The 25608-nt window shown below is 33.9% G+C and overlaps 1 protein-coding gene across 20 annotated transcripts in view; it reads left to right on the top strand.

The window, feature by feature from the left end:
- Window positions 1-25608, top strand: part of PARD3 (par-3 family cell polarity regulator) — a 575331-nt gene that overhangs the window by 329332 nt on the left and 220391 nt on the right. For 12 of the 20 annotated variants that reach the window (XM_075997631.1, XM_075997634.1, XM_012765647.3 and 9 more), the window contains 5 exons: window positions 8934-9059; window positions 10153-10535; window positions 14404-14543; window positions 16906-17034; window positions 19423-19461. In XM_075997631.1, the coding sequence (XP_075853746.1) occupies window positions 8934-9059; window positions 10153-10535; window positions 14404-14543; window positions 16906-17034; window positions 19423-19461 (817 nt within the window). The remainder of the gene's footprint in view (window positions 1-8933; window positions 9060-10152; window positions 10536-14403; window positions 14544-16905; window positions 17035-19422; window positions 19462-25608) is intronic. The other 8 variants (XM_075997636.1, XM_075997638.1, XM_075997628.1 and 5 more) reach the window with 1 other exon arrangement.

Consider the following 25608-nt stretch of genomic DNA (forward strand, 5'->3'; position numbering starts at 1 on the left):
AGTTGGGCTATCAGAGGGAGAGAAGAAGAAGGCGGGCAGCTCAGGCTCATAGATACCAATCTTCAGGAGCAGGAGACACCCGCCTTCCTCGTCCTCAGACACGCTCAGAAGTGGGTTCTTCTCATTCACTTAGAAAGCCTGGGAAGCACTTACTGTGCGATCATTCCTGCTTTAGGCGCTGGGAGACAAAAATGAATAGGACATGGTCTTCCTCCAGGGATTTGCAGTCTAGACTGAGTGATAGCTGAGAAATCACACAGTTATAATTATGTGATAAATGTTGATATAGTTATGTAATAGGTGCTCTGTTATAGGAGCTGATAGAGGAAGAATGATCTGAATTAGGTAACTGAGGCTGGCTTGTTGGGAAAGATGACTTTAAATGTGATGACAGCTTATAATGAGAACTGCATCAACTCCATAGTGGTTTTTGCAAGGGCAAATTAAGCAATGCAGCACAGCAGAAAGGAAGAAGTTAAGTGCAACTTGCGAAGAAATTGCACATATATCTAGTGGGAATACAAAAATACATATTCATAGTGTGTAAGTTGAAATTTCCAAGAATAACTTCCCTGGTACAAAATTCCCATCATACTTGGATTGTCTCAATTTTGGAGGTATAACTGAACACTCACTGAATGCTTTATCTTTATAAAGGTGACGAATACATGTCAGTATTGCCTTCTTGTTTAAATTTTCCAAAGTCAAAGAGTCGAAGGAACAATGAAAATGGAAATTGTATGTTGTGAAGTGAAAGAACACAACCTGGACTACCTGACATCATATTTAGTTAAGGAAAATAGTAATTTAAGGCCAGGCTGATGCCTGTAGTCCCAGCACGTTGGGAGGCTGAAGTGGGAGGATTGCTGTGAGGCCAAAAATTTGAGACCAGCCTGGGCAACATAGGGAGACCATATCTCTTCAAAAATTAGTAAATGAATGAATGATTTAATTAATAATAAAAGAAAATAGTAATTTAAACTTGTAAAATCAATGGTAAGAAAATTTTAAAGCTACTTAGGTATTATTACAGCCTGATGTAGAATGAAATTTTATTAAATAAAAATCTTGCCAGGCTTACTTCACAAAGGCCATTTTCCAGAGTAGGTTGAATGTTCTTTCTTGTTCAGATGCATTAATGACAACAAGCTCATCTCCCACCTGCTACCTTGGATGGTCCCCTCCCTTATACCTAGAAACTCAGACACATTGGTATGGAGACAGTTTTATCTTCCCTTTGATGCTGTTTTTCTTTAGTCGTCTTCCTGTATGTTCAAAAATAAAGTTGACTGCTTCCCATCCAGAACAATTCATTCACAGTTTTGTTACCTTGAAATCAGTTTTTACTTTACACATATCATTTCATTTCTTCTTGATGTAAATGTCAAACATAACCTCCTTATTTAAACCACAAATGCTACTATTTTCAGGAAGGTTAAGCCAAATGGGATTTCCTTTGACAGAAGAACTGTGTGTGTATGTGTGTATATATATATATGTATATATACACATGTATATATGTGTGTGTATATATATATTTATTTCTAGGACCTAGCCATACGTATTGCTTAGTAAAGCTTACTCAACAAAGGGACAGATGAGCCCCTGACTGTCCATGTGTTAGCTACATGTTGTAGACTCTACATTATATTTTTTTTCTTAAAAAAAGTTTTTTTTGCACAGTTATGTAGCAGCCAGTATACATTCTAAATTATAGTAGATATTCCAAATCTTTTCCCATATGAAAAACAAGCGTGGTGAAAATACGTTCTTAGTAAAGCACAGTTTGTGCTCTGCTTTTCCTGTTTATACCTTTGCATCTTTAAATCTGTGGAACTTAAATTTTCTTTCACGTTACTTATGCAAATAATAATTGTGTGTTTATTTTATTTAAATACTTTTTTTTTTTTTAAGATCTGGTATTTACTAGTTACCATTCTTGGTATCTAGTTATCATTCTTGGTTACCTTTCTTTGGCTGTCTCAGGTTAGAGCTTGGCAGTGTTTCTGTAAAGGGTCAGATGTTCAGTATTTCAGGCATTACAGGCCAGCAGGGCTTTATTGCAACTATTCAGGTCTGCTTTTGTAGCATCAAAGCAGCCCTTGATGCTATACAAACAAAAGGGTGTAGCTGTTTTCCAGCACAGCTCTGTTTACAATAACAGGTTGCTGTCCAGATTTGACTCATAGGCTGCAGTCGGCCAACCGTTGCTCTAGGGAACAAAACCAGATAAAAACACCTGCCATCATGGGGTTTATATTCTGGTATTTTTCAAGTCTAAAACTCAACCAGATAAAAACACCTGCCATCATGGGGTTTATATTCTGGTATTTTTCAAGTCTAAAACTCTTTCCTCTCTATTTTATACTCATTTTTGGTGGGGGCAAGGGAATAGAGTCTCCAACTTTTAAATTTCCACTTACTGTTTGATAAGAAAGGCTCTTTTATTGTGACCACATATTATTAAATACTTCCCACCAATTGACACCCCTGATTCTCTCAGGAATTTCCAAAAAGAAGGAAAATAGAAACAAACAAACTTACTTACCATCCTCCAATTTGTAATAGGTACTCACAGAACTCTCTTTCTTAGGATCTGACTTTTAGTTGTAAGATTTACAGAAAAATCTAAATTCTCACCTAGTTAGGAAGTCAGGCCTTCATAAGGTGCTGTGTGGGGCAGGGTGTGTCTACTGGCTTCTGCTAGCAAATCCTCTATTTATTAATGTCTTCTCAACTTATTTACAGATAAACCGTCATTTGGTTTATCTGTTTAACTTTTATCCCAAAGATTTTTTCAACTATTTTTTTTCAGCTTAATATTCAGAGTATCAGGTGAAGTGTCAACACACTTTGGAAAAACTTTTTTTTAATTGTGAAAGTTTTTTTGTGTGACTTTTCCCCTCTAGACCTATTTGCTTACTTAGATTATTATCCATAAATATCACATCTAAGCTGAAAAAAATGTCCCTGAGAGAATATTTTGAATATTTTGTAATACTTAGGGTTTTTGAGTTGAAATAAAAGTGATCCTATTGCAAAATATATTAATATATTCTACAAGTATGTATTCTATATTAATCTGGATATAGATTAATTAGAAAATCACCAAATTATAAATATACTTGTTTTCTGCAGCCTGGAAGTATACTTTGAATAATTTTCCTCTCAAATGTAAACTAAGGTTTCTCTGTCTATGTAGACTAGTAGGCACACGTCTTTGGACAATCTTGAGACATAACATATTCATCCATTTACTTATTCAAGCAAAATCTGAGCTTGGCTCTCCCTTCAACTAAGGTTTGCATGGTTATAGTTATTCTTCAGTGAACCCTTAGTTCATCTAACCTGTTCTTCATCACTTTGCACTGTATAACGTATCCAAAGCAAAAATTGATTTTCCCTCCAGAATTGCTGGTTAGAAATTTTGTGTGTGTTCTTTCTGCTACTGACTTCATAGGCTAAATCGATTGTTATTGGCAGAGGGTTGTTAGGTGGTCCAGGTCCCCTGGGATGGAGCTTGCCTCTAACTTTCTTTTACTAAGTGTGGCCTTGGGTAAATCAACTTCACTTAGCTCCAGTCCTTACATCTGGGGCATAGGAATCATGGCTTTTGTATGGTTTCAATAAGAAAATGCATGTAAGTCATTTAGCAAGGTGCTTAGCAGTGGCAGCTGATAAGAATGATGAAATCATAAGAATGTATTTTCAACTTGTCTTACATGCTTTAAATTTCCCTGCAGTGTTCCTTGATATTCTGGTTGTCTAGGTAGGTAGTGACTAGTTGGCACAGTCAGGGAAAATGATCATTTTTCTCTGACATCATGAATCTGAGATGAAATATGCTATCATATCATAAATTCAAAAATCCCAATCCACACTTCCTTAGTGAACTGGGTAAGTATGCTAGTGAAGAATTACAGTCAATTTGAACATCACGGAACTAGCTCAGAATAAATATACTCCTGAACTTTGCTGAATTTTAATTAATTACTTTTGAAAAAACAGTTTATTTACTGACTCAGTAGTCTTTTGTCTGAAAGTTTTTAATTGTGCATTCTCAACTGCAGACTCATTAATTATAATAAAGGACCATAATGTATGCATCTGTATTAGAAGAGTTGTATATTTTTACATTTGGGTAAAGCATATTTCTTTAAATGTAGTAATATGGTGTTTGTCATTTCTGCTCCAATCTGAATGAATTCTCCATTTCTATTCACCTTTTTTTTGACCTGCTCATCTCACCCGTTACAGTGATCTGTTTTGTTTTTTTAAAATGAAGATTTTTATTTTAGCTTGGAATTCCTTTCAACTTGCTTTCCCTGTATCAGTGGCTGTGGTTCTCAGGGGGCACACAGGAAATTACTGGCCCCCCAAGTGTAGCAATCAGGGAGGTGAGAAGTTCCTGTTCCTGGGACCCCATTCTGTCCATTCATACTCTGCCTTCTCTGCAGTTGTGGTGTTTATACTGTGTCAGCTTTTATTAAGATGAATTATGATCATTTCCATACAGCTGGGTGGCAGTTGCGGTAGTTTACATTATCAAAGCAAAACTAAGACTAACTCAGCCAATTTGGATGTCAATAAAACATTTGTTATTTTCAGTTTTATCATTGGTTGTAATTTATACATAGAATTGAAAATGTTAACATGTGTGACTGAGTTTGTTTTAATTAAGTGTATAATTAGGCTAATGAACCTTGTAAAAATGTAGTGGTGCAATCTTTAATATAATCTAAGCAGTTAAATTTCTAATTATACTTCCAAAATCATGTACAAAGACGCAGCATTTCAATGTTGCTTGCTTTCTGCAACTGTATCCTTTTTTTTTTTTTAAGAAACATTGTTCAAAAACTATGAGGAATGTCTTGAAAGAAATATGTGTGTCATTGCCTTATTTTTTTATATTAGTACAATTATTCAGAAGTGAGATTTGTATGCAGTGGAGATAGTGTTTTCTTTCTTTTTTATTTTTTAAATTTTGAACAAGATATGGGAAACAGTGGAAGAAGAGTAGGTTTGGGGGATGTTTTAGATTGACCAGAAAGAAATCCATTTGCTTGAAAATCTTATGAGCCAGGGTGGGTTTATATTAGATTGATAAAGAAGGTAGAGGAGATTCTGTTTCAGATAACCCTAAACCTTCTTTGTAAATATGGCCCCCCCATTAGTAAATGCATCAAGTCTTTTATCCTAGCACAGCCAGTGTGGCATGCTTCTGCCCCTAAATAATTCCCCAAACAGAACTCACCTCATTTCCTTTTCCTTCCTTTTTTTTTTTTTTTTTTTTTTTTTTTTTGCAAAATGGTTTCTTCTTCTGATAGAACAGGGATGCCCCAGTCAGGAATTCTCATGCTAGCTGCCCAGAAGAAAAGCTGTTCTCTGTTCCAGCACTCTGATATGCCAAAGTGTTCAGAACTTCATTAGTTTTAATTATTTTTTCTGATAAAAATGTTGCAGGAGCCAAAATACCATAGGTAGTCAATTCTTTTATCACTCTAGAACAAATTCTAGTTGCTGGTTGAGTTTGCAACATATGTTCCTAAAATTTCCTTTTTAATTATACTATTAATATTCTTAAAAATAAAATGGGAGGTTTGGAAATATATCTACTTGTGCACACACATTTTTCAGGAAGGTGGAAGTGTCTGTTACTACAACTTCCTGTTTTCCTCCTGAAGTTCTTTTCATTCTCAGCTGTTATCAGTTCAATTTTCTTGTGAAGTTGGATTTTTTTTTTGATAGTTCATTCCCATTCCTTTTGTAATCATTTTCACCTAGTGGAGCAAATGAGATAATTTTGCAGATTGTACCACTTTACTTTTAAATTAATCCATTCTTTTTGAGAGAATGATTCTAATAGTGTGGTTAAGTACTTAGAAATCAGCAGGCTACTAACCTCACCTTAATTCAGTCTGTTCCCTTGATTCCCTGATCACTTGCTGTGTCAGTCGGGTGAAGTTCTTCCTCTTCTGCACTTTTCCCCCCACCCTCCCCCAAATCAACTCTCTGGTATTGAATAAAAGGATTCTGAGATTTTTCTTGATTATTTTAACAATGTTGGTTGCTAAAGTGTCTATGAATAGACTTCCATTATATTTCCTGTCAATGTGATGGTGTATTTTTTTATGATTTGTAACATTTTATTATATGTTAGGATTATTGATGCATTGGCCATAGGCTAGGACTTATTCAGAAAGATGGCCATTCAATAAATGAAACGCAGCATGCTTTTTTACTTCGTGTGATTATTCTAGATTAATTACTAGGGGGAGACAAAAAAAGTGAAGAAAAGAAAAATGATATGAATATAAATCTATTCACTAGTTTATCTGAAAAATTGATGTCACTTGCGGAATTAAAGTACAGATTTCTAAGTTACACTATTGTAAACTCCCACAAATACTGAAAACTTCTGTAGAAGATAAATTTACAAATTTAAGCAAATGATCAGTGCTAATTAACTGCTAAGTAATTTCCATTAAACATAGTCTATATATATTTTTCTACCAATTTCCTATTGGTTATTTTTGTTTACACAATTTCAGAATACATGAAAACATACTAATAGTCACTTTAGATTGCAGAAATTTTATGACCATATTGAAGTTTTGCTTGTGATTTCACCAGTTAAAAACTAACTGGAGTGAGTCTTGGTAGGACATGTTTTCATTGCAAGGACTGTTGTATGCACTTTAAAAAAGCATTCTTGATCTATAGAGGTAGCTTTTAGCAACAAGTGTGCTACCACACGGTGTTTCTGTTGTGATTACCTGTAGGTGACTGAGACAGCTTTTCTTTGTTTCCTTCTTGTTCTTTTATGTGGCTGTCTTGAAGGTGAGCTGGCCAAATATCTTTTCCAAGTTCCACTGGTTTTAATAACTGATTTAATTTAACTTTTTGTATTAATCTTCCCCATTCATCAGAATCATCGATATATCTTAATAATTTGTTTGATTCTTCTGATAGAACTTTTTGTTCAGTTCCAGATAGAAACAAACTTAACAGGGAAGCCTAAGGAGATAAATTGTGGACATGATTATATTTAAACAATAACTTAATTCTTAGGTGGCATATTATGAAATCTTTTTCTTCCACAGATGGACTGAGGTAGTGGTAGTGAGGTTGCTCATCCACCTAAATTAATGTACTTTATTCTTACCATTTGAGTTTAGAAAATTTTACATATTTATTTACTGCCATTACATGGGCATTGGCAACTAAAAATTACGTACGTAATATTTTTAGATTGTTACATTTGTAGGTGCTAATTCTCAGCTGGTAAAATTACAAAAGACAATTGAAATAGTATATTCTCTTATTCTTGACAGTGAGTAGACTTGACCCTACTGTAATGTCTAGTTGTTATATTTAATAATATAAATAGAATGAACTTAATCAGTGACTTCATAAATATTCATGTAAGAAACAAAGATGCACTGCAAAATAACAAATGAAATAGGAATTTTGCTTCAATTTAATTCATTTCAGCTTAATCATATCTTTAGCATAAATGATACCTTCATGAAAAAAAGGATCTGAATCAAAATTCTGTTCACTCATATTCTGTTGTGCAAAAAGCTTGTTAGAAATATCAGACTTGTTTGCCTTAGCTAAATTCAGTCATCCATTCATTCAGTTGTCATTTATCAAGACCTCACTGGCTAAGTGCTTGGGCAGCTGAATCCCATCTTGCCTGTCTTTTAGGAGCTTACAATGCAGTAGTAGAGATAAGGTATGTATATAATAGAAGAATGGGATAAATGCCCATAGAACGCATGCAACAATTTAAAAGTTTAGAAGAGGACGCTCTCTGTTTAGGTAAATTTCTGCTGGAAAGCATTTCCAGGAAACTGCAAGTTGTAATTCTATTGGAAAACATATAGTGACAATTGGAGATTGCGATGTCTTCAATTTTAATTTACGTAGGAGTGTGAATTTTAGTATTTCTTAAAGGAATTTTTGACCCTCGTTATTAGGATAATGAAAGAAAATGCAAACTTTGGAAGTGCCAAAAAATAAGTTTACATAAGAATTTTACCATGATCCTGATACAAAATTCATGTAGACAACGAAGTAAATAATAGGTCAAGACTTGTATTGCTTATACTGTGATTGCAGAAAGTATTTACTTGTCCTAGTCTCTATAGAGTGTCCTGTTAGTTGAGAAGTTAGTGTTCTAGAGCAAGTACACCAGTAATTTTTACTTTTTTTCTCCATCTGAGCTTTTTAAAGTTCATTCAAACTTGTCTTTCAACCTGGAGATTGAGTACGCATGTGGGTGAGAGGGTGACCAGAATTAATTGAACCTCTCACTGACTTTCTCCTGTTTTTCTTCAAATGCAAATACTAGCAACAAATTTCTTTCTTTTGGGAGACCTAACAAGTTTTGAAATTCAGAATATTAGGCACCATGAAATTCAAATGCCAAGCACGGAAACTCTTCTATTTCTGAAATTTTTGCTGTTATCCTTCTCGAACCTACAGTGCAATGAGATTAGCTTTTCCTTATTACCTTAACTTTCACTGAAAGACAGGTGATGCAGTCAGTGGTGTACCAGCTGACTTCAAACAAAAAACCGCACGAGCCATTTGTAAATACATGCTCATCCGTGGTGCGATATCCACTGAACCATTAGGCAGGCTCTGTTTGGAGCGTTTTTAAACATAGAGAATGGTGTGGTTTGTTCCAAAAACATAACACTGATGAGCCAGAAAATGATTTCTTATATTAGTTGAAAGGATCCATTTCTACACATCATTTAAATTGTTGTGATTTTTGTCTGGGTAGTGTTTTAAAAGGTATTAATAGTGATTTAATGCACTTCTCAATAAGGAAGTCTTTGTAAATATATCCGCACTAAAGCAATAGGGTAGTGTGCATGTTGGAAATATTACGTGTGTAATCATTTGCGTTCTTAATGTTCCAGAACTCTGGGGTTATTAGTAAAACGATTGGAGAAAGGTGGTAAAGCTGAACAAGAAAACCTTTTTCACGAGAATGATTGCATTGTCAGGATTAATGATGGCGACCTTCGGAATAGAAGATTTGAACAGTAAGTGTGTGCTTCCTGCACTTCCGTCTTCCCGTGCTTTAGGCGTGACAGAGTGCAGTCAGCTGAAATGATCTCGCTGTTTATACTGGAAAGGGGTATTTTCTGCCATTATTTAGCTTTAAAAAATTTAATCAAACTCAGAGGAAATAGTGCCATTAGACTGTATTTCAAAGTACCCTCTCTGTGAGTGATTGGGGCTCTTTTTAGAATATAATGGGTCCAATTTTGGCTTTACAACTTTGCTGGTTCTCCTCACCTTTTGGAAGATTGATAGGTGGTCTCGTTTTTCTCATACTTTAACTCCCATTTCTAACATGTTGCACATAGTGTCTCTAAGTACACGTAAATGAAACAAGCTCCTTTGAGCCACGGTATCATATCATATGTAGATTTCCTTTATCTTAATTCAAGCTCTTATGCAATGAAAAAAAAAAGTTGGCTAGTTCCTATTAGGCAAGGCAAGAGTGAGCACAACTCTTGAGAATTTGGGGTGAAACTTGATCAGGAAAGCAGCATGAGGTGGCGCTTCCTGTCAGCCTTGTCACGCTGCAGCACTGGGACCCACATGGTTTAAATTATTGAGGCTGCATTGCTGTTCTTGGGATTTTTGCATATCCTGACTTAAATTAATAAGTCATGAATACTTATTTGCTTCCTTTATTTATAAAGCTATTTTTTTGAAAACTCAAGTGGTCCCTTTGTAAGTAAACATTTTATAACATTCACAAGTTGTATTCGATAATGTTATAGAGAGAAAGTTACATTTGATTTCTATTACTATTGAAATTTGAATACCTCTGTTGTACCTAAAATAGTTGTTTGATGATTTACAGCTGGAATACAGTATTTTTATCTGTTGCATATAATTTTGTTGTTTTTCTTTAGGGAATGAGAAATTTATATTTGGAGAAACAGCGATGCTTGTGTATCAGAGCTTGCAAACTTGATTGATAAATGGGTTATTAGAATTTTGCTTTTTAGTTTTAACAGTCTGTCAGTTCTTATTGCTTAATTAGTATACTTAATTAAGCTCATAATATCTTCTAGTCTGCCAGTCTTAATTTGCTAATTTTCCATTCTTTCTCAAATCCAGAGCACAACATATGTTTCGCCAAGCCATGCGTACACCCATCATTTGGTTCCATGTGGTTCCTGCAGCAAAGAAAGAGCAGTATGAACAACTCTCCCAAAGTGAGAAGAACAGTTACTATTCAGGTTGCTTCAGCCCTGACAGCCAGTATATGGACAACAGGAGCATGAATAGCGCAGGGCTTCACACGGTGCAGAGAGCACCCAGACTGAACCACCCGCCCGAGCAGCTAGACTCTCACCCACGACTACCTCACAGCGTGCACCCCTCTGGAAAGCCACCGTCAGCGCCAGCCCTAGCACCCCACAATGTATTTAGCACGAATGTAAGCAGCAGTTATAACACCAAAAAAGTAGGCAAGAGGCTTAATATCCAGCTTAAGAAAGGTACGACCTGTTTCATTTTTTGTTTTATGGAATTTATTTAAAGATTCAACCAACTAACCGAAAGCACCCTGAATTTTATTCCATTATTATATGAAAGAACTGATATAAAGACTTTGCTTAAAAATGACTTGCTTTTTAATGTATTTAAAATAGTGGGTTTTTTTTATGCTTTTCAGATTCATTTTGCTCTATTGTTATTAAAAATGAAAGTTCAGAGAATGAGACCTTAAAATATAAGTCTATGAGAAGAAGGTAGCAGTTACTACTGCAGTAAAATTTTTGATTATGAATTAAAATGGTTTCAGGACATTACTGTGAAACCCAAAAGAATAGTGAGGGTTGAACTGTTCTGAATCACCCATTTGTTGTCCAAATATAGCCCTCAAAGTGGACTTGGTGGGTTGTCAGCTTCAACTGCAGTGTTTTGGTGATACGGAGTGGCCAGTTCATTTGAGGCTGTCAGTGGTTCGTGGCAGGTTCCAGAGACCCCGGGCTCCTGTCTCTTGCATTTTTATAATGCTACATTGCTGCCCTTTCTTAAGGTGATGTGGGAAGTCATGATGGGCTTTGTTAATGCTTTATACACTTTGTGTCAATTTACTTAGGTAGCCCCTTCCTGGTGATGGTAGATCGCGTGTATAAAGAGCATGCATTTCTGCTTTTCCTTCAGCTTCACCTGAGATCTGGTGATGACTTTCTCATTTTCACTCAGTACTCCCTCCATTCACTGAGATATGCTTTTGCTGTTGGTCATCAGTTTTAGCTGAGCATTTCCAGATAGTTTTAAATCGTGTCTTTCAAAATGTTGTCATTATGTAGAATATTCCTCTTTTTTATGAGCCCAAACAACTCCTGCAGTTGGTTGGATATGAATACAAGAGAGGTGCATTATTTCCTCATATTCCATAGCTATTGGCAGCATATTTTTTCTAGACTGTTTTCCATATCCTAACCATTCTTCTTCCCAGTTGGGGTAGTGTTTACAAGGTTGTAAGCTCTGAGACGGCTGTTTCCTTTCTAAATCATATTCTTGCATTGAACTTTATGTGAACCACAAGTTCCTTATTTCTGGTTGCTGGCTTTTAAGCTCCAGATACTTGGTTGACATGATCAGGAGTTGACAGCTTGCCTCCTTGCACACACAAGGGCACATCAGCAGAAACCCCTTTAGTTCTGTCAATTCCTAAATGAGGGAAATATCTGATCCTCTTTCTCCATTTTCTGTACTCAAATGACAGGCCCTTGTTTTTTTACCCAAAATCATATCAAGAACCACAGATAGTGTTGAAAAATAAAATTCTGCTTGGGATCTTTCAACAAAGGTACAGTCTTTCACTTGCCCATTGTCATAAAGATACTAGCTCATAGGTATCTTTTCCCTTTTATTTAGATACAGGGATATTCGTGTAGTTAATTACAGCTTTTCATATAGTTAGTATATTTAACAAATTTTGATATAATGACAACCTTTTTAATGAAGGGAAATTTTATTTGCCATTATAAGAACCATTTTTTTGAATATAGATATTATTTTATATAGCATTTAGAAAGATGATTGCATTGACACAAGCTAATTTAGTAAGGCTATGCTTAATCACTGTAAGAAAAATGGAAATGGTGGTTTTCTTTTAACTATTATTCTGACCTTGAATAATCTAAGTGATATAGAGTCCCATAGATCTGTCTTGATTTTAATTGACTAAGTGTGAGAATGTATGACAGAAAGTGCATACTGCCTGTGCATGCTGCCAATACTTACAAATATTTTTTGTAACAAATATGTTTACCATAAATAAGATTGAAGAAGGGTGCTGATTGTCTTTGTTTAGGACTCAATACATGTATTTTGATAATAATGATCATAGGAGAATTGAACAGCTTTCACCATAATTAGCAGATAGTATTTTTTTACCATCATTGTTAGACTTAAGATTTTTAATGAAGTACATTAAAGACATAAACTTCAAATTCAGTTTAAAGTGAGCTAATATGCTTTGAGTGACAGCAATTTTTCAAAAACTGGGATCAATAGTAATAAAAAAGCCTTCAGGATAATGATTCTTTAACATAATTTTGGAACTATGTCATCTAATAAGACAAAATAAAATAGCCCCCATGTATTTGCTTCTATAATTATGATTTCTTAATATTTATTGGCATTTTGGCATTCTCAAATACCCTGGTCTTTTGTAGAAATTAGCTTTTTAATAAAGTCAGAGGAGAAGGTCAGTAATCTGTTTCAGTCAGTGCAAAATGTTTTGTTGGCGTTGTTAAATGAAAATTGATATCTATTTATCTTTCTTTTAAAGGTCATTGCCTGACCTTTTGGCTTACAGATTTAGGGGTTATTGCTGATATTTTAATAGTATTGAGGTTCACATGACAGTATTTGTAGTTCATACAAATTAATATTGCAAAAGGAGAATAATTTAGGATTCTTTCTTAATAAATGTTATTGCAAGCCATTAGAGTTCCATGAAAGCACAGAGACATATGGAAAAGTCCCAGCAGAATAATTAGTAAAATTTCATATAGACAATATGCCATTCAAGTCTTTAGCACAGAAGAGTTAAGAAATTAACAGTCTGGGCACATTGAAGTGACTTCAGACTAGAATGTTCTGTTTGATCTTGAGAATATTTATGGTAGTTTTTGACACCAATATGATTATTGAATATTTTCTTCATTTCTGCTTTGTTTCTTTATCCTACATTTTTATTTTTCCATTTTTTTCTTCACTTAAATTTTATATCTTTCATTATAGTTTTACACCAAGTGCTGTACCAAATTAATGTGTTCTTTTCCTGAATTTTTTACCTGTACAGAACACTTTCTTTCCCATGATGAGCAAGTATTTGCCCTAATATTATTTTAACTGAAATGGAACCTTATATCTTAAGAAGTAACTTTTAAAAAAAAAGCCTAGGTAGATTATTCAAAGTATTATAAAAATTCTGTGATTCATTAGAAATTTGTCATTATTTTCACATTTTTTTTTCCTGGGCACATTTTGGCTTTATTGCATGTCAATTTCAGTGACATATAGCCCCTTTTCTACGTTGTGTTGAGCTTGTAAGACTGCCTGTCAAGAAAGCTGCCAAAGAACTAAGAATATAAATTCTACACATCACGAAGTAATTTATAAATCCCTCATTACCCTTAGTACCTTAAACATCATATTGGTCCTCAGGTTTGATAGCTATGATCTAAGATGGATTCTTCACTGAGTAATTTGCCTTATTTTGGTAGAGGGGCAAGGGGAGAAATTTATATGGTAAGATTTATGTGGATTAGAAGAGAGGCAAAGATAATATGGCTTATCGTCTTAGCAAATTGCTATGAGTAATTATGGTTTGGGCAGGTTCCATCATCTGTATCTAGAAATATTCCCCATTTTGCCATTCCTTTTCCATCTCTGAACATTTCCTCTTCCCTTCCAATTTGGATACCATTATACCATTATCACACAGTAATCCTTTAGTTCTGAGGCACTGTCGGTCTTAAAAGAAGTTTTTTTTCTTTCTTCTTATAGTGAATTTCATACTCAGACTTTGCTTGATTTAAAAACTTTTAGCAAGCATATTTATATGTTAACTTTCAACTGTCTTTGAGATGCTTGCATTTCTTTTTAGGTTAATGACGTTTGATTTAGTAGAGGAGCAAGCATTTAAGCCTTCCGTAAGTTTGTCTATTTTGATAAATTTATTACAACTTTTAAAGTACTAGAAGAAATGGAGAGTCCATTGGGAAAGTTACACAATGTCAAGTTGAGGTAGAGAATAGTTACAAATCCTTTATGTATAATACATCCGTAAAATTTAAGATATCTCATTTTATTTACTTTTTAAAAAAATCGTTACATATGTAGGTACAGAAGGTTTGGGATTCAGCATCACTTCCCGAGATGTGACAATAGGTGGCTCAGCTCCAATTTATGTGAAAAACATCCTCCCACGGGGGGCTGCAATTCAAGATGGTAGACTCAAGGCAGGAGACAGACTTATAGAGGTGAGTGACATTCCTATGCAAGATGTTTGCATAATTCTGGAAAGATTCCATTTTCAAGAGTTACTTTTTAACATTTTCATAAAATATTATTTGAGCAGAAGTGTGTGTCACAAAACAATGTATTTCTGTTTTACTTTTATATTTTATGCATTATCTGATGAGAAATTATCATTTCATTTAGTTACAAATGTTTAGTTACTAAGACATTTTTATGAGATCACATAGTATTCTGTCATTATACCAAATGTCTTTAAGGTTCTGTTTCTAGATGACTAGATGGAAATGTTATCTACTTTGTAATCAGAACAGAGACAAAGTAAATGAAAACAGTGTGTGGGAGGGACAAGGAGATTTTGAGATGGTAGCATGGAGAAGGAATTGAGACATAAGAGTCGCATGTCAAGGGAAAAAAAAACAGTTTCTGAAAATTTTTCTTTCAATACCTCGTAAGTTTTAGTTCATTGGTGTTTGAGGCTATCTTGGAAATAGATAAATATCCAGAATTTGTTTGGAGATTTGTGCATATAGGATAAAAAGGAGGGAAAGATTGAAAAAAACCTGTACTGTATTAGCTATGTTCCTTAATTTTTTTCCAGAAAACATAGTCTGTGTTCTTATTAGCATATACCATATTTCCTAATTATTAACTAATATTCAAATTTTCATGTTCAAGTTAACTTTTCCCATATTATCCTTTTTTCTTTTAGTTTCTTTTTTTTAATTAATTAATTTATTTTTTATTTCGGCATATTATGGGGGTACAGATTTTAAGTTTCAATAAATGCCCATTCCCCCCTTCTTTTAGTTTCATATGTGGTTTTGAGCTCTCCAGATTTCTTGAGAAGTAGAGGAGCAAAAGAATAGCTTCTTCTTTTTTTTTTTTTCCCCCCATGTCCATTAGATGTCTTAAATCTTCCTCCCTTTTTGTGCTTTGTGTGTAACAATATTTGTAAAGAGGCATGGGTAGAGGCTAAGTAACGGGAAAGGTTTGAGTACGAATTATATTTAGAGTTTTGTTTCCAGAAAGGGCCACTTGTCCTTGGAATATAAATTGCGTGGTATCAGTTCAGGTTTTCAGCTGTACCTTGTTAATATTTGGTCTCAGCTGAAACTTGAATCCAGTCCTCATGGCTTCTACATTGGCTTCTAGGTTTAAACAAAGTCTGTCCTTTCTGCCTGCCTTCCTCCTTCCCTCTTTCTTTCTAAAGATAATCACTTTATTTTTTAGTGTCTTTTTCTTTCATCACCTAATTGCTTTACTTTCAACATATCCCAACCATCTTTATTTTTCTATTTTTGAGAAATGGGAAAGACCTGCACCTTTTGTATGTCTTCAGAGTTTAGGTTTTTGTTATAGCTGCCAGCTTTGTCTTAAAAGAGAAACTTTGTTTTTTCATGTTTTAAACCCAACCTTCTAGTATCTGTAGTTGTCTTTATCCTCTTCCAGAATTTTCTTACTTTCTTTGATCCTGTTACCTATTTACTGCAATTCCGTAATAGTATTACTTTGAGCTATATAAGATTGTTTTTAGCGGGAGAACCGTTCCAAAACATATTTTCCCCAAATACAGAAAATTTCGATATTGCAATTTAAATAATATATTTACTTGCCTAGGACAAAATGTTATTTTTGTCTAAAGAGAAAATTACAGAATACTTTTTTAAAAGGGACTTATGCTGTCATTTCTGTTAAATATACTGTGCTTTCTGATAATGATGTTATATTTCTTATGAGACAAAATGATGAGATTCTCTGAACAGGTTGTTTCAGATCTTTTTCCTGCTAGAATTTTCTTCTAACTGAAGAAATTTGAGGTGAAATATTGCTTCCCCTCTGAGAAAATGTTATTTTGTAGTGATCTTCCTTTATTGTTTAATATTCACATTTTAGGGATAAAATGTTTTCTTCCTATTCTTCAGTAAAATGTTATTGAAAGTGAAACTGTTTATGCCAAGATATTTTTGGTGTGTTTATATTACTGCTTATAAGAGCAACACCTTTTTATTTTTGTATGCAAAAACACGAGGGCCATCAAAATATCTCAGTTCAAAGCCAGCAAGTTGTGTAACTTGACATTTTAGATATAATTGTTTATTACTTGTTACTTATTAATGCCCCTGTGGTTGTAGCTTTGGTTTATTGATGAGCACTAAAAGACTGGCCACTTCCTCGCTTACTTCTAGATGTCTGGTCTGAGTTTCTTCATTAGCCACAAAACCTTAGTGGTTACCCGGTCATGGCAGAATATTGCATGAGATGAGTTATGCTCCATACTAGATACGGGTAGTCCTAGACTGTGTGTTTTTTCTTCTGCTATTTGTTTGCACAGGATTGCAGCTAAAAACTTTTTATTTGTTTTAGGTAAATGGAGTAGATTTAGCAGGCAAATCCCAAGAGGAAGTTGTTTCGCTGTTGAGAAGCACCAAGATGGAAGGAACTGTGAGCCTTCTGGTCTTTCGTCAGGAAGACGCCTTCCACCCAAGGGAACTGGTGTGTAAATTTAGAGAACATAAAAGATTTCTGATGCTCAGGAGCCAGGGTTCTTGATTTAGCTACCTGATAGCAAATGTTTATTGTGACATCTTCCGAGGAGTTTCTATATCTAATATTTCTTCCAGCCCTAACTCGATACAAGCATTCTTTTCTCTAATACGCCCTTAGTTTTAGAAATGGGTATCCTCAGAAATGAATCGAGCGGTATTTAAACATCAGACTGTAGGAATATTTTCTGGGACATCAAGTGTTTACCACTGTACACTCTCAGATGGATTGACTGAATACAGAGATGTTGATTATCTCAGAACTGTCACTCCACAGGCTGTCGCTGAAAGCTTGCCATCTTTCCCGCTACATATGACAAATTTTCATATTTCAGATTTTCGTAGTACGTGTCACTAAGCCAAATAAAGATGCTTGCTTACTGTTGTGTGAAAAAGAGTACCTTAAAAAAAAAACTATTATTGAAAACAAAAAGACCTAAGTGGCAATACGCCCCATGGCTATTGATTACAAATATAGGTAACAGTATTTGGGGTGGCGTAAATAAAATGAAAAGGCAATTATTTGCAACTATCTGCATCACTTTTTGTACATACATCAACATGCCTAACTATTAGGGGCATTTCCATGGTGTAGGTGTGAATAAAATATGTGTTTTGAATTTCCATAGTTTTAAATGGTTTTCTGCAAGAAGTGCAAGGGATTCATTTATATATAAAAGTGACATAATTGAAGGAGTTGCCTTTTTCTTTTGAAGTGCTGAGAAAGTGTTTTATTTCAAGTACAAGTGATATTTTAAATATTTCAAAACAGAGTCTACTTGGATCATCTTAGAATATACAACATCTCTTTTAGCTAGCTTTTAGCTTTTTCTAAACAACGATTAATTTTTATAAACTAGAGTGGCAAGGTTTTAAGGATGCAGTCCCCCAATTTTTCATATATTCCTAATTCACTTAATTTGTGTCTTTGAGTATGGGTATATCATGGTTAATAAAATTTTCCTTTTATTATAAATAGAATAAATATTTTAATTCTCTATATAAGTGATATATATCTATAAATGTTAGTTATAAACAAAGATAAATTTTACTTACGAATATTCCATCCCTTGGTTATGTACGTATCTAAAACTTAATGTGATTTTGTTGGAAATTTCAGACTGATAAGGTTGAAAAGTGAACACTTTTGTTTTAAGTAGATTTCGAATACATTATGAGAACTTCTTTATATTTAAAAATGTTTAATGCATTATTTCTCAATTTAAATTCAGTTTTGCGTTTTCCCCCCACTGTTATCCAATTTTGTGCTTAAAATGCCACCTGATCCTAAATCTGGAGATGTCTCTATTAAATTGTAAATGAGCACTTAAAAAAAAAACCAACACAACTAAGCTTTACACGTGATTTGATGAAGCTTTAATTCTTCCTCCGTGTATCTGAGCTGCGATAGTTGTTAGCATTATTAGACTGCCAAACTTCTACAGTGCTCCTAAGCAGCCTTTTCCAGAGTTAGTGCCAACATATAGCCAGCTTAAGGTTATTCAGGTTCTTTCTGTCCAATTTTGATCTTCCAGGCTTCTGTTTTTCCCTTCTGCTGCCTCCTTTTTTTTCTTCTTCGTTATTTAATTTATTGCTTGTGAGCTTTTCATTAAGGAGTGAGCCAGTAGGCCGTCAGTCTATTATGCATGTTGCAGCTGCTTTTCAAAATTTAAAATTATAAAATCCTGAAAACTTAGAGCGGGGACATTTAAAAATGATCTTTGCAATCCAATTGACATAACTCTTTTCTTCTGTTTGGGGTGTCTGTGTTTAAATTCTGTGTGTCTAAATCTAAATGCTTTTGTCAATATGTGCTTTTTTAAAATAAATCAACCTTGGAAGTACCCATATAATTAAAGCGACTCTGTATTATATGAAAAAAAATCAAATTTATTCCCTGTGTAATATTTTAAAGTATGAAGCTTGTGGTTCAGACTGTGGTTCAGACTGTTATTATCTGGTCTAGTTATCAAATGATCCTATACCTTAAAACTTAGATTTGATTGGGGAAATTAAAAGACAAAATTAGATACAGTGCCATGATTAAGAAAGCAGTCTGGTAAGATTTGTTTTCCTCCAAATGATAAATTCATGATGTACTGTGAGTGAGCAAGTAGAAATTTACATCTAGAAAAATTTCTTAAAACACACACATGAACAACACACATCAGTGGAATTCTGGACGATAGTAATACATCAGCCATAATATAATCACCCTTTATATATTTTGTGGCTTTTAAGAGTCAACAAAATTTCCTTTACAATAAAGCGTCGTGTTCCTGTGTGTTGAAGATGGCTTTGGTCAGTCTGTATTTATGTTTTTCTTCAATTCTTCTAGAATGCAGAGCCAAGCCAGATGCAGATTCCAAAAGAAACGGTAAGAGCTTTGTCTTTTGCAGGGTGCAGAGATGTTGGAAAGATAAATGGAACTAACTTCTTACTAATTTAATGTGAAGTTACTTGTCCTGCCTTTTCTTGGCTCATAATAGTTAATACATCGGTTTATTAAATTCCAAAGTGGTCTTATTTTAAGGTGACTTATTACTACCCTAAATGGAGTATATTTTGTGATTGTTTTTGGTCAGACAGATTAAAAAACGAGAGATTGTAATTTCCTATTCATTTGCATAATAAGAGGAACCAAAGATTGATGAGCTACTACTAGTTTGACAAATATGCAAAGTATTTCATAAGTTGTGAAATGCTATGTTGTAAGTGGATACAAAGTGGAAAAAAGTAAAAATAAAAACCTTGATTCAGGAATGGAAACAAAAAAGGGAGAGCTAAGAGAATACAATAAAACAGTATCGTTAAACAGGAAAATAAAAATGATATGTTAGTATTTGGCTAGACATAGTTGTCATAATAACTATAAAAGGGGTACTTGCTCTTAATAAAAGCCAAGTACTCACAGCTCGCATTAAAATGGAAATATAGTTGTGTCCTGTTTAGAAGACAAGTCCTAAGACAGGGTGGAAATATAGAAGTATGCTTAGTGTCAGCAGGCGGAATTGATGTAATGAAAGTAAGAATTACCTTAACAGTCTTCATGATACTATGTCACGTGGGAGATAAAAGGCATTTTATATTGGCACATAATATTATCTGGTAGGTATTGTAACAATCATCTTTTATACATCAAACAGCATAGCACAAAAAGCCATCCTTCCCAAACTCTTGTAAGTAGAAAATTTAACAAAACCATAGCCACAGTGAGTAATGTTAGCATATGTTTTTACAAAAATCGTTGTATTAAGTAGACAATAAAGTCAGAATATAAAGGGTTTGAGTAACATAATAAACAAGTTTGAATTTCTATGCAGATTCATAAACAGACTTTGACCTTATGAACATACAAACATGTTATTTTGCAAATACTCCATAATTCTAAAAATGGTTGGCAGATCAGACCTCAGAGGAAGATCAGTGAACAACCTTGAGATTATTGTGCATTAATAAATATGCATTGTAGTAAACAGAAAATTCATAGCCTCAATTTTTTTGTTGATAAAATCAGTTAATAATACCTAATCAAAATCACAATGTTGAGGCATAGGTTAGAAGGAGAGGGGAAATTGGACAAATTGATTCTAAGGAATAAAATTGGGTACAATAGCAATGTATACTACTGTTTAAAAAGACAATAATTATGGCAGAGTATAATGTAAAGCTATAATACTTAGAATAGCATATACTTATAACAGTATTGTTGCAGGAATAGACAAGTAGGTCATTTTAAATAGATGAGGTATTATAGAAACATAGTATGTATATATTCTTACATGAATGTTAAAGATGGCATTTCAAATTTAGTAGTAAAAGATGGTTTGCTTAGTGTTTAGAACAATTGGCCATTCACTTAGAAGAATAGGGTTTCTTTTTCTCATCATACATCAAAATAAATCCCAGTTGATTATGAATTTAAACCTAAAAAATTACTAATGAGTCTTAAGAGACAAATCTGAGTCCATTGCCCAGTTTTCATTCTGGGCTTTCTCTGGATTGATTTTGGAACAAACTATGGTCTATTCACTTAAAACCACAGGAGAGATACCTGTGGATAGAATTATGTTTCTTTTTCTTAAAGGAAGATATATTATTGCTATCAGGAACTCTAAATATGACTTATACACATTCACAGAAAATAGAAGATGGGTTCTTTCACCTTTAATGTTTAGCTTTGCTTATAACATTGCAGGACCATCAATGACTGATATTTATTCATCTGTTATTGTGCAAAGCTCCTTCTGTGGATTATCTCATTTAGTCTTTCCAATGTCCATGACCTAGTTGGTGATATATTCCTATTTAATAGAAAAAAAGAATGAAACTTATGATGTTCCAAATCTCAGAGTCAGGAGTATACTCAGATTGTCTGACTCCAGACACCGCACTTGGTTGTTGTGGAACAGTTTCATATGATAGTGGAAAAAAAACTGTTAATACATATATAGTTTAAGATAATCCAGTAGGAGTTCTCCATTGGATGTTGATAAATTTAGCTAAAAGAAATAAGTAAAAAATAACTCCAGGCTCAGATGGTATCTCATTAGTCAAGGTGGTAAGAAGAGATAGTCTTGATTTTTTTATATTTGTAATGGATTGATATGTAGTCTCCACTGGAACATGCACTTAGTGTTAATGATTTGCATTCACTGCTCCAGGACACTTTGTCCTTTCCCAACCTGTTGACCGACTTTGCAAACACTTTCTTCTTCCTTGTCTGCTCTGCCATCTTTGCCTGTCTGTATGGACGGGTAACTTCGAAGTCCTATGCACTTTTACCTGTCACATAAGGGGGCCAGAACTACAGTTCTCTCCCTTCTCTGATACCTCATCATCTTTGTCTGTGTGTGCTGTTTTCATTTGGAGAATGAAGTTGACTTCCTTTGTCATTTAAATTCTCTGATGTTATTTACACTTTCATGTGATTGTAAACACCTTGAGAGCAGGTATGTCCTAAGGTACATAGCTCCTACATTTACCCAAAGTCAAAGCTCCATTCATTCATTTGTTGGCTGGTTATTATAATGACCCACAACTGAATTAGTCTGAGAAAAAAAAATAGTTGCATGAAGAATAGATGAATAGGGTTAATGGTTAGCAGACCTTTTGAATTTCTGAGATGTTAAGTTCCTATACATCTTCTAAATATGGTATAAATTAATGAGAATGGGAGATGAGAATCTCTAGTGTTAGGTTGCTCTTTCAAAATTAGAAAGCTGAATCCTTTAGCAGAAGTTCAAGATCACCTGTTCCATGTCCTAGACAAACTCCTTTGCCTTTGAAAAGGAGGCAATACTTATTCATTTGGTACGGTGTGATGTTCAGGTTGGACTATGTATACTAAGGTTCTCCAGAGGAACATAAGTGATAGGATGTGGGTGTGCATGTATAAAGAGATTTAATATAAGGAATTGGCTAATGCAGTTGTATAGGCTAGCAAGTCCAAATCTGTAGCATGGGGCAATAGTTTAGCAATGGTACTAGACCGTGGAGATAAGACATAATGTACCCTTAAATATCAAAAATTCAAAGTGGAATCTAAAAAGAACTAGTGGCCTTTCCCTACAAAAACTACTAGGATGTATTGGGGATTCTTCGGGAATTTCCCTAAAGTCCAGGAGAGATCTTTATAAGCTAACCTGAGAAAGGTTATAGCCTCAATTTAGAAATTTAATGAGCCAGGCATTAAGCTTGGTCATTAACAGGTTCATTTAACTAAGGGCTGTAGTAGATCAGGTGCAGGCAGCCGTATTGATCCACCGTAAGTTAAGAAAATAGTTGAGTCAAAGTGCATAGGAGACTAATCACGGAGCAAATCTGTGAGCCTGGACCTCTTCATCCGTAACTGTAAACTCCTCATTAAACACTTCTTTAGACCTATCCTGTAAATTAATGTTCATACTTCAGAGAACACACATGGAAGTGTACAAAACTCTCTTATTTGAGTTTTTGTTGAAGATTGACATTGACATGTGCTAATCTTATTATGTTGACCTCAGTAGTTTGGTTTTGAGCATCAAATGTTGCTATCATCCCAATAAATTTTATAAAACTTATACTACTTCTAGTGCTTTATATGTTGATTAAAACTTATTTTGTAACAAAACCTTATTCCAAAATTGGGATAGAGTAACATTTTCATTGTTTCACAGAAATAGTAATGATTACATGTAGTGAATGTCCCTACCTATTTTTAAGGAATTCATTTGAACTTGCTTACTATAGTAAGGAAATGATTACTTAATGTTTGGTGCATTTTCCCTTGAGAAGTGCATTTTCGTTTTTTAATAGGGATAAAATTGATAATATTTTTGTAATTTATTGTATGATTTTTTTTGCTATTGAACTCAAGTTATGATAAAGATTGTTTTAGATCTAGCAAAACTATGCTGGGTTAATTACTATATAATTTTTATTCCAAACTATGGACTTTCAGAAAAGCTTCAAGAATAGTACAGAGAACTCCAATAAATCCTTAACCCACATTCCCCAACTGTTAATATTTTACTATATTTAATATATAATTTTCTTCCCTCCTTCCCTCCCCTTTCCTCTATCTAGTCCTTCCTTCTCCCTATATAATTTTTTTCTGAATTGAGAATAAATTGTAGACATAAGAAAGACATTTTCTTATGTAACTGTTATTGTTATCAAAATCAGTAAATTAACATTGATTTAATAATGTAATATTGCTATTGCCCCTGTTAATGCTCTTTATGGCATAATGGATAGAGGAATGAATGAATGAATAAATAAGAATTGAATTTGGTCCAGTTCCCAATTCAGGACCATGCACAGCATTTAGTTGTAGTGTCTCTATATTCTCCTTTAACCTGGAACATTTCTTCAACTTATCTTTGTTTTTCATTTTTGCAGTGAAAATTATTTAGAGCACATTTTTAATTTTTGAAGAGCAGATTACTTTGAGACTGTCTGTCAGTGTGTTTTTGTCTAATGTTTCTTTGATTGGATAAGTATTTTCTGGCTTAACATTAGAGATTAAGAACTGTGCAAACATTTTTTCTCAGTATTTTATTGCACAAAAATTTAAAAAACCTTTTAAAACATATTTGGCATGTACTATGTGAATTAGAAAAGAGCACAATGAAGCCAGATGTGACATTTTAACTTTACTACTAAGAATAATTAACCTTAACATACCAGCACGAATAACATACAGAAATGTTCATCTCACATATGGGATAAATTAAATTATAGGTCTTAAAGAAGTGTTGGAGTGTGATTGGAGGGTTATTCTTTATGTAAGAAAAATATATAGACCAAGATAATTTTATTTAAAAAATCCTCCTCTTAATTAAAACCATAAGTGGTTCATATTTGTCAGCAATACCTGCATATTTAATCTCTATATGTGGTATAAGTGTATCTTCTCTTTAATTTCTATGTAAGTATCTGTCAGATGAGACATTGATGGTCTGCTGCTGTCGTAAGGTGCTCATCTATAGCCCATTACCCTCCCCCTGCAGCAGCCCCTGCTCATATACAGGTGTGACTTATGATGGGGTTACATTCCAATGAAACCATCAATAAAACCCATTGAAAGTTGAAAATATCATTAACTTGCAAATGCATTGAATACAGTTAATGTACCCAACATCACAGCCTGGTCTCCCTTGGATGTGCTCAGAACACTTACATTAGCCTACAGTTGGGCAAAATCATGTAACACAAAGCCTATATTATAAGTAAGTGTTGAATATCTTTTATATTTTATAAAATAGTGAAAGTGAAAAAATGATTTATGGTGTAAAGTTAAAGAATCATTGTAAAGTTAAAGAATCATTGTTGAACCATTGTAAGTCAGGGACTGTCTGTTTATATTACCCTCCACTAATTCCCCCTCCCTCACATTGTGTTTTTGGGGAAGGAGAATTAAAGAAATGGTACACAATGGATTTTTATACATGATAAAAGTAATGCATATCGACTATAGAAAATTCAGTCAAGCATAGAAAATAAAAATCACTTGCAGTTCTCTGACTTCAGTGTCATCGCTTGATAGATATTTTTATGATTTTCTTGTCTGTCTTATGTAGCTAATATATATCATGTCCCAGGCACATATCCAATAGCTAATAAATGTCATGTCCCAGGCATAAGCGAAGACTGACATAAATCCATCCCTTGTGAAGTTTCTGCTGATCTGGGAAGACAGACATTAAACAATTTACAAAAATATGTTATTGAGGTTTCTGACGTACCAGAAGTTTTGAAGACCCACACGGTGAAACCCAGTTTCTTAGTCATAAATACTTTTCTGTCTTACAAAGTATTTTTCTAAGATACAACATTAGCTGAATAGCATTCCATTATGTAAATACATCTTAATTCTGTAAATATATCTTAACTTAGTGTCATACATATAGGTTGAAACCCAGTTTCTTAGTCATAAATATTTTTCTGTCTAACACAATATTTTCCTAAGAAGACACATTAGCTGAATAGCATTCCATTGTGTAAATATATCTTAGTTGTGTAAATATGTCTTAACTTACTC

The sequence above is a fragment of the Microcebus murinus genome, chromosome 25, assembly GCF_040939455.1.
Source record: "Microcebus murinus isolate Inina chromosome 25, M.murinus_Inina_mat1.0, whole genome shotgun sequence".
Taxonomy (NCBI): Eukaryota; Metazoa; Chordata; class Mammalia; order Primates; family Cheirogaleidae; genus Microcebus; species Microcebus murinus.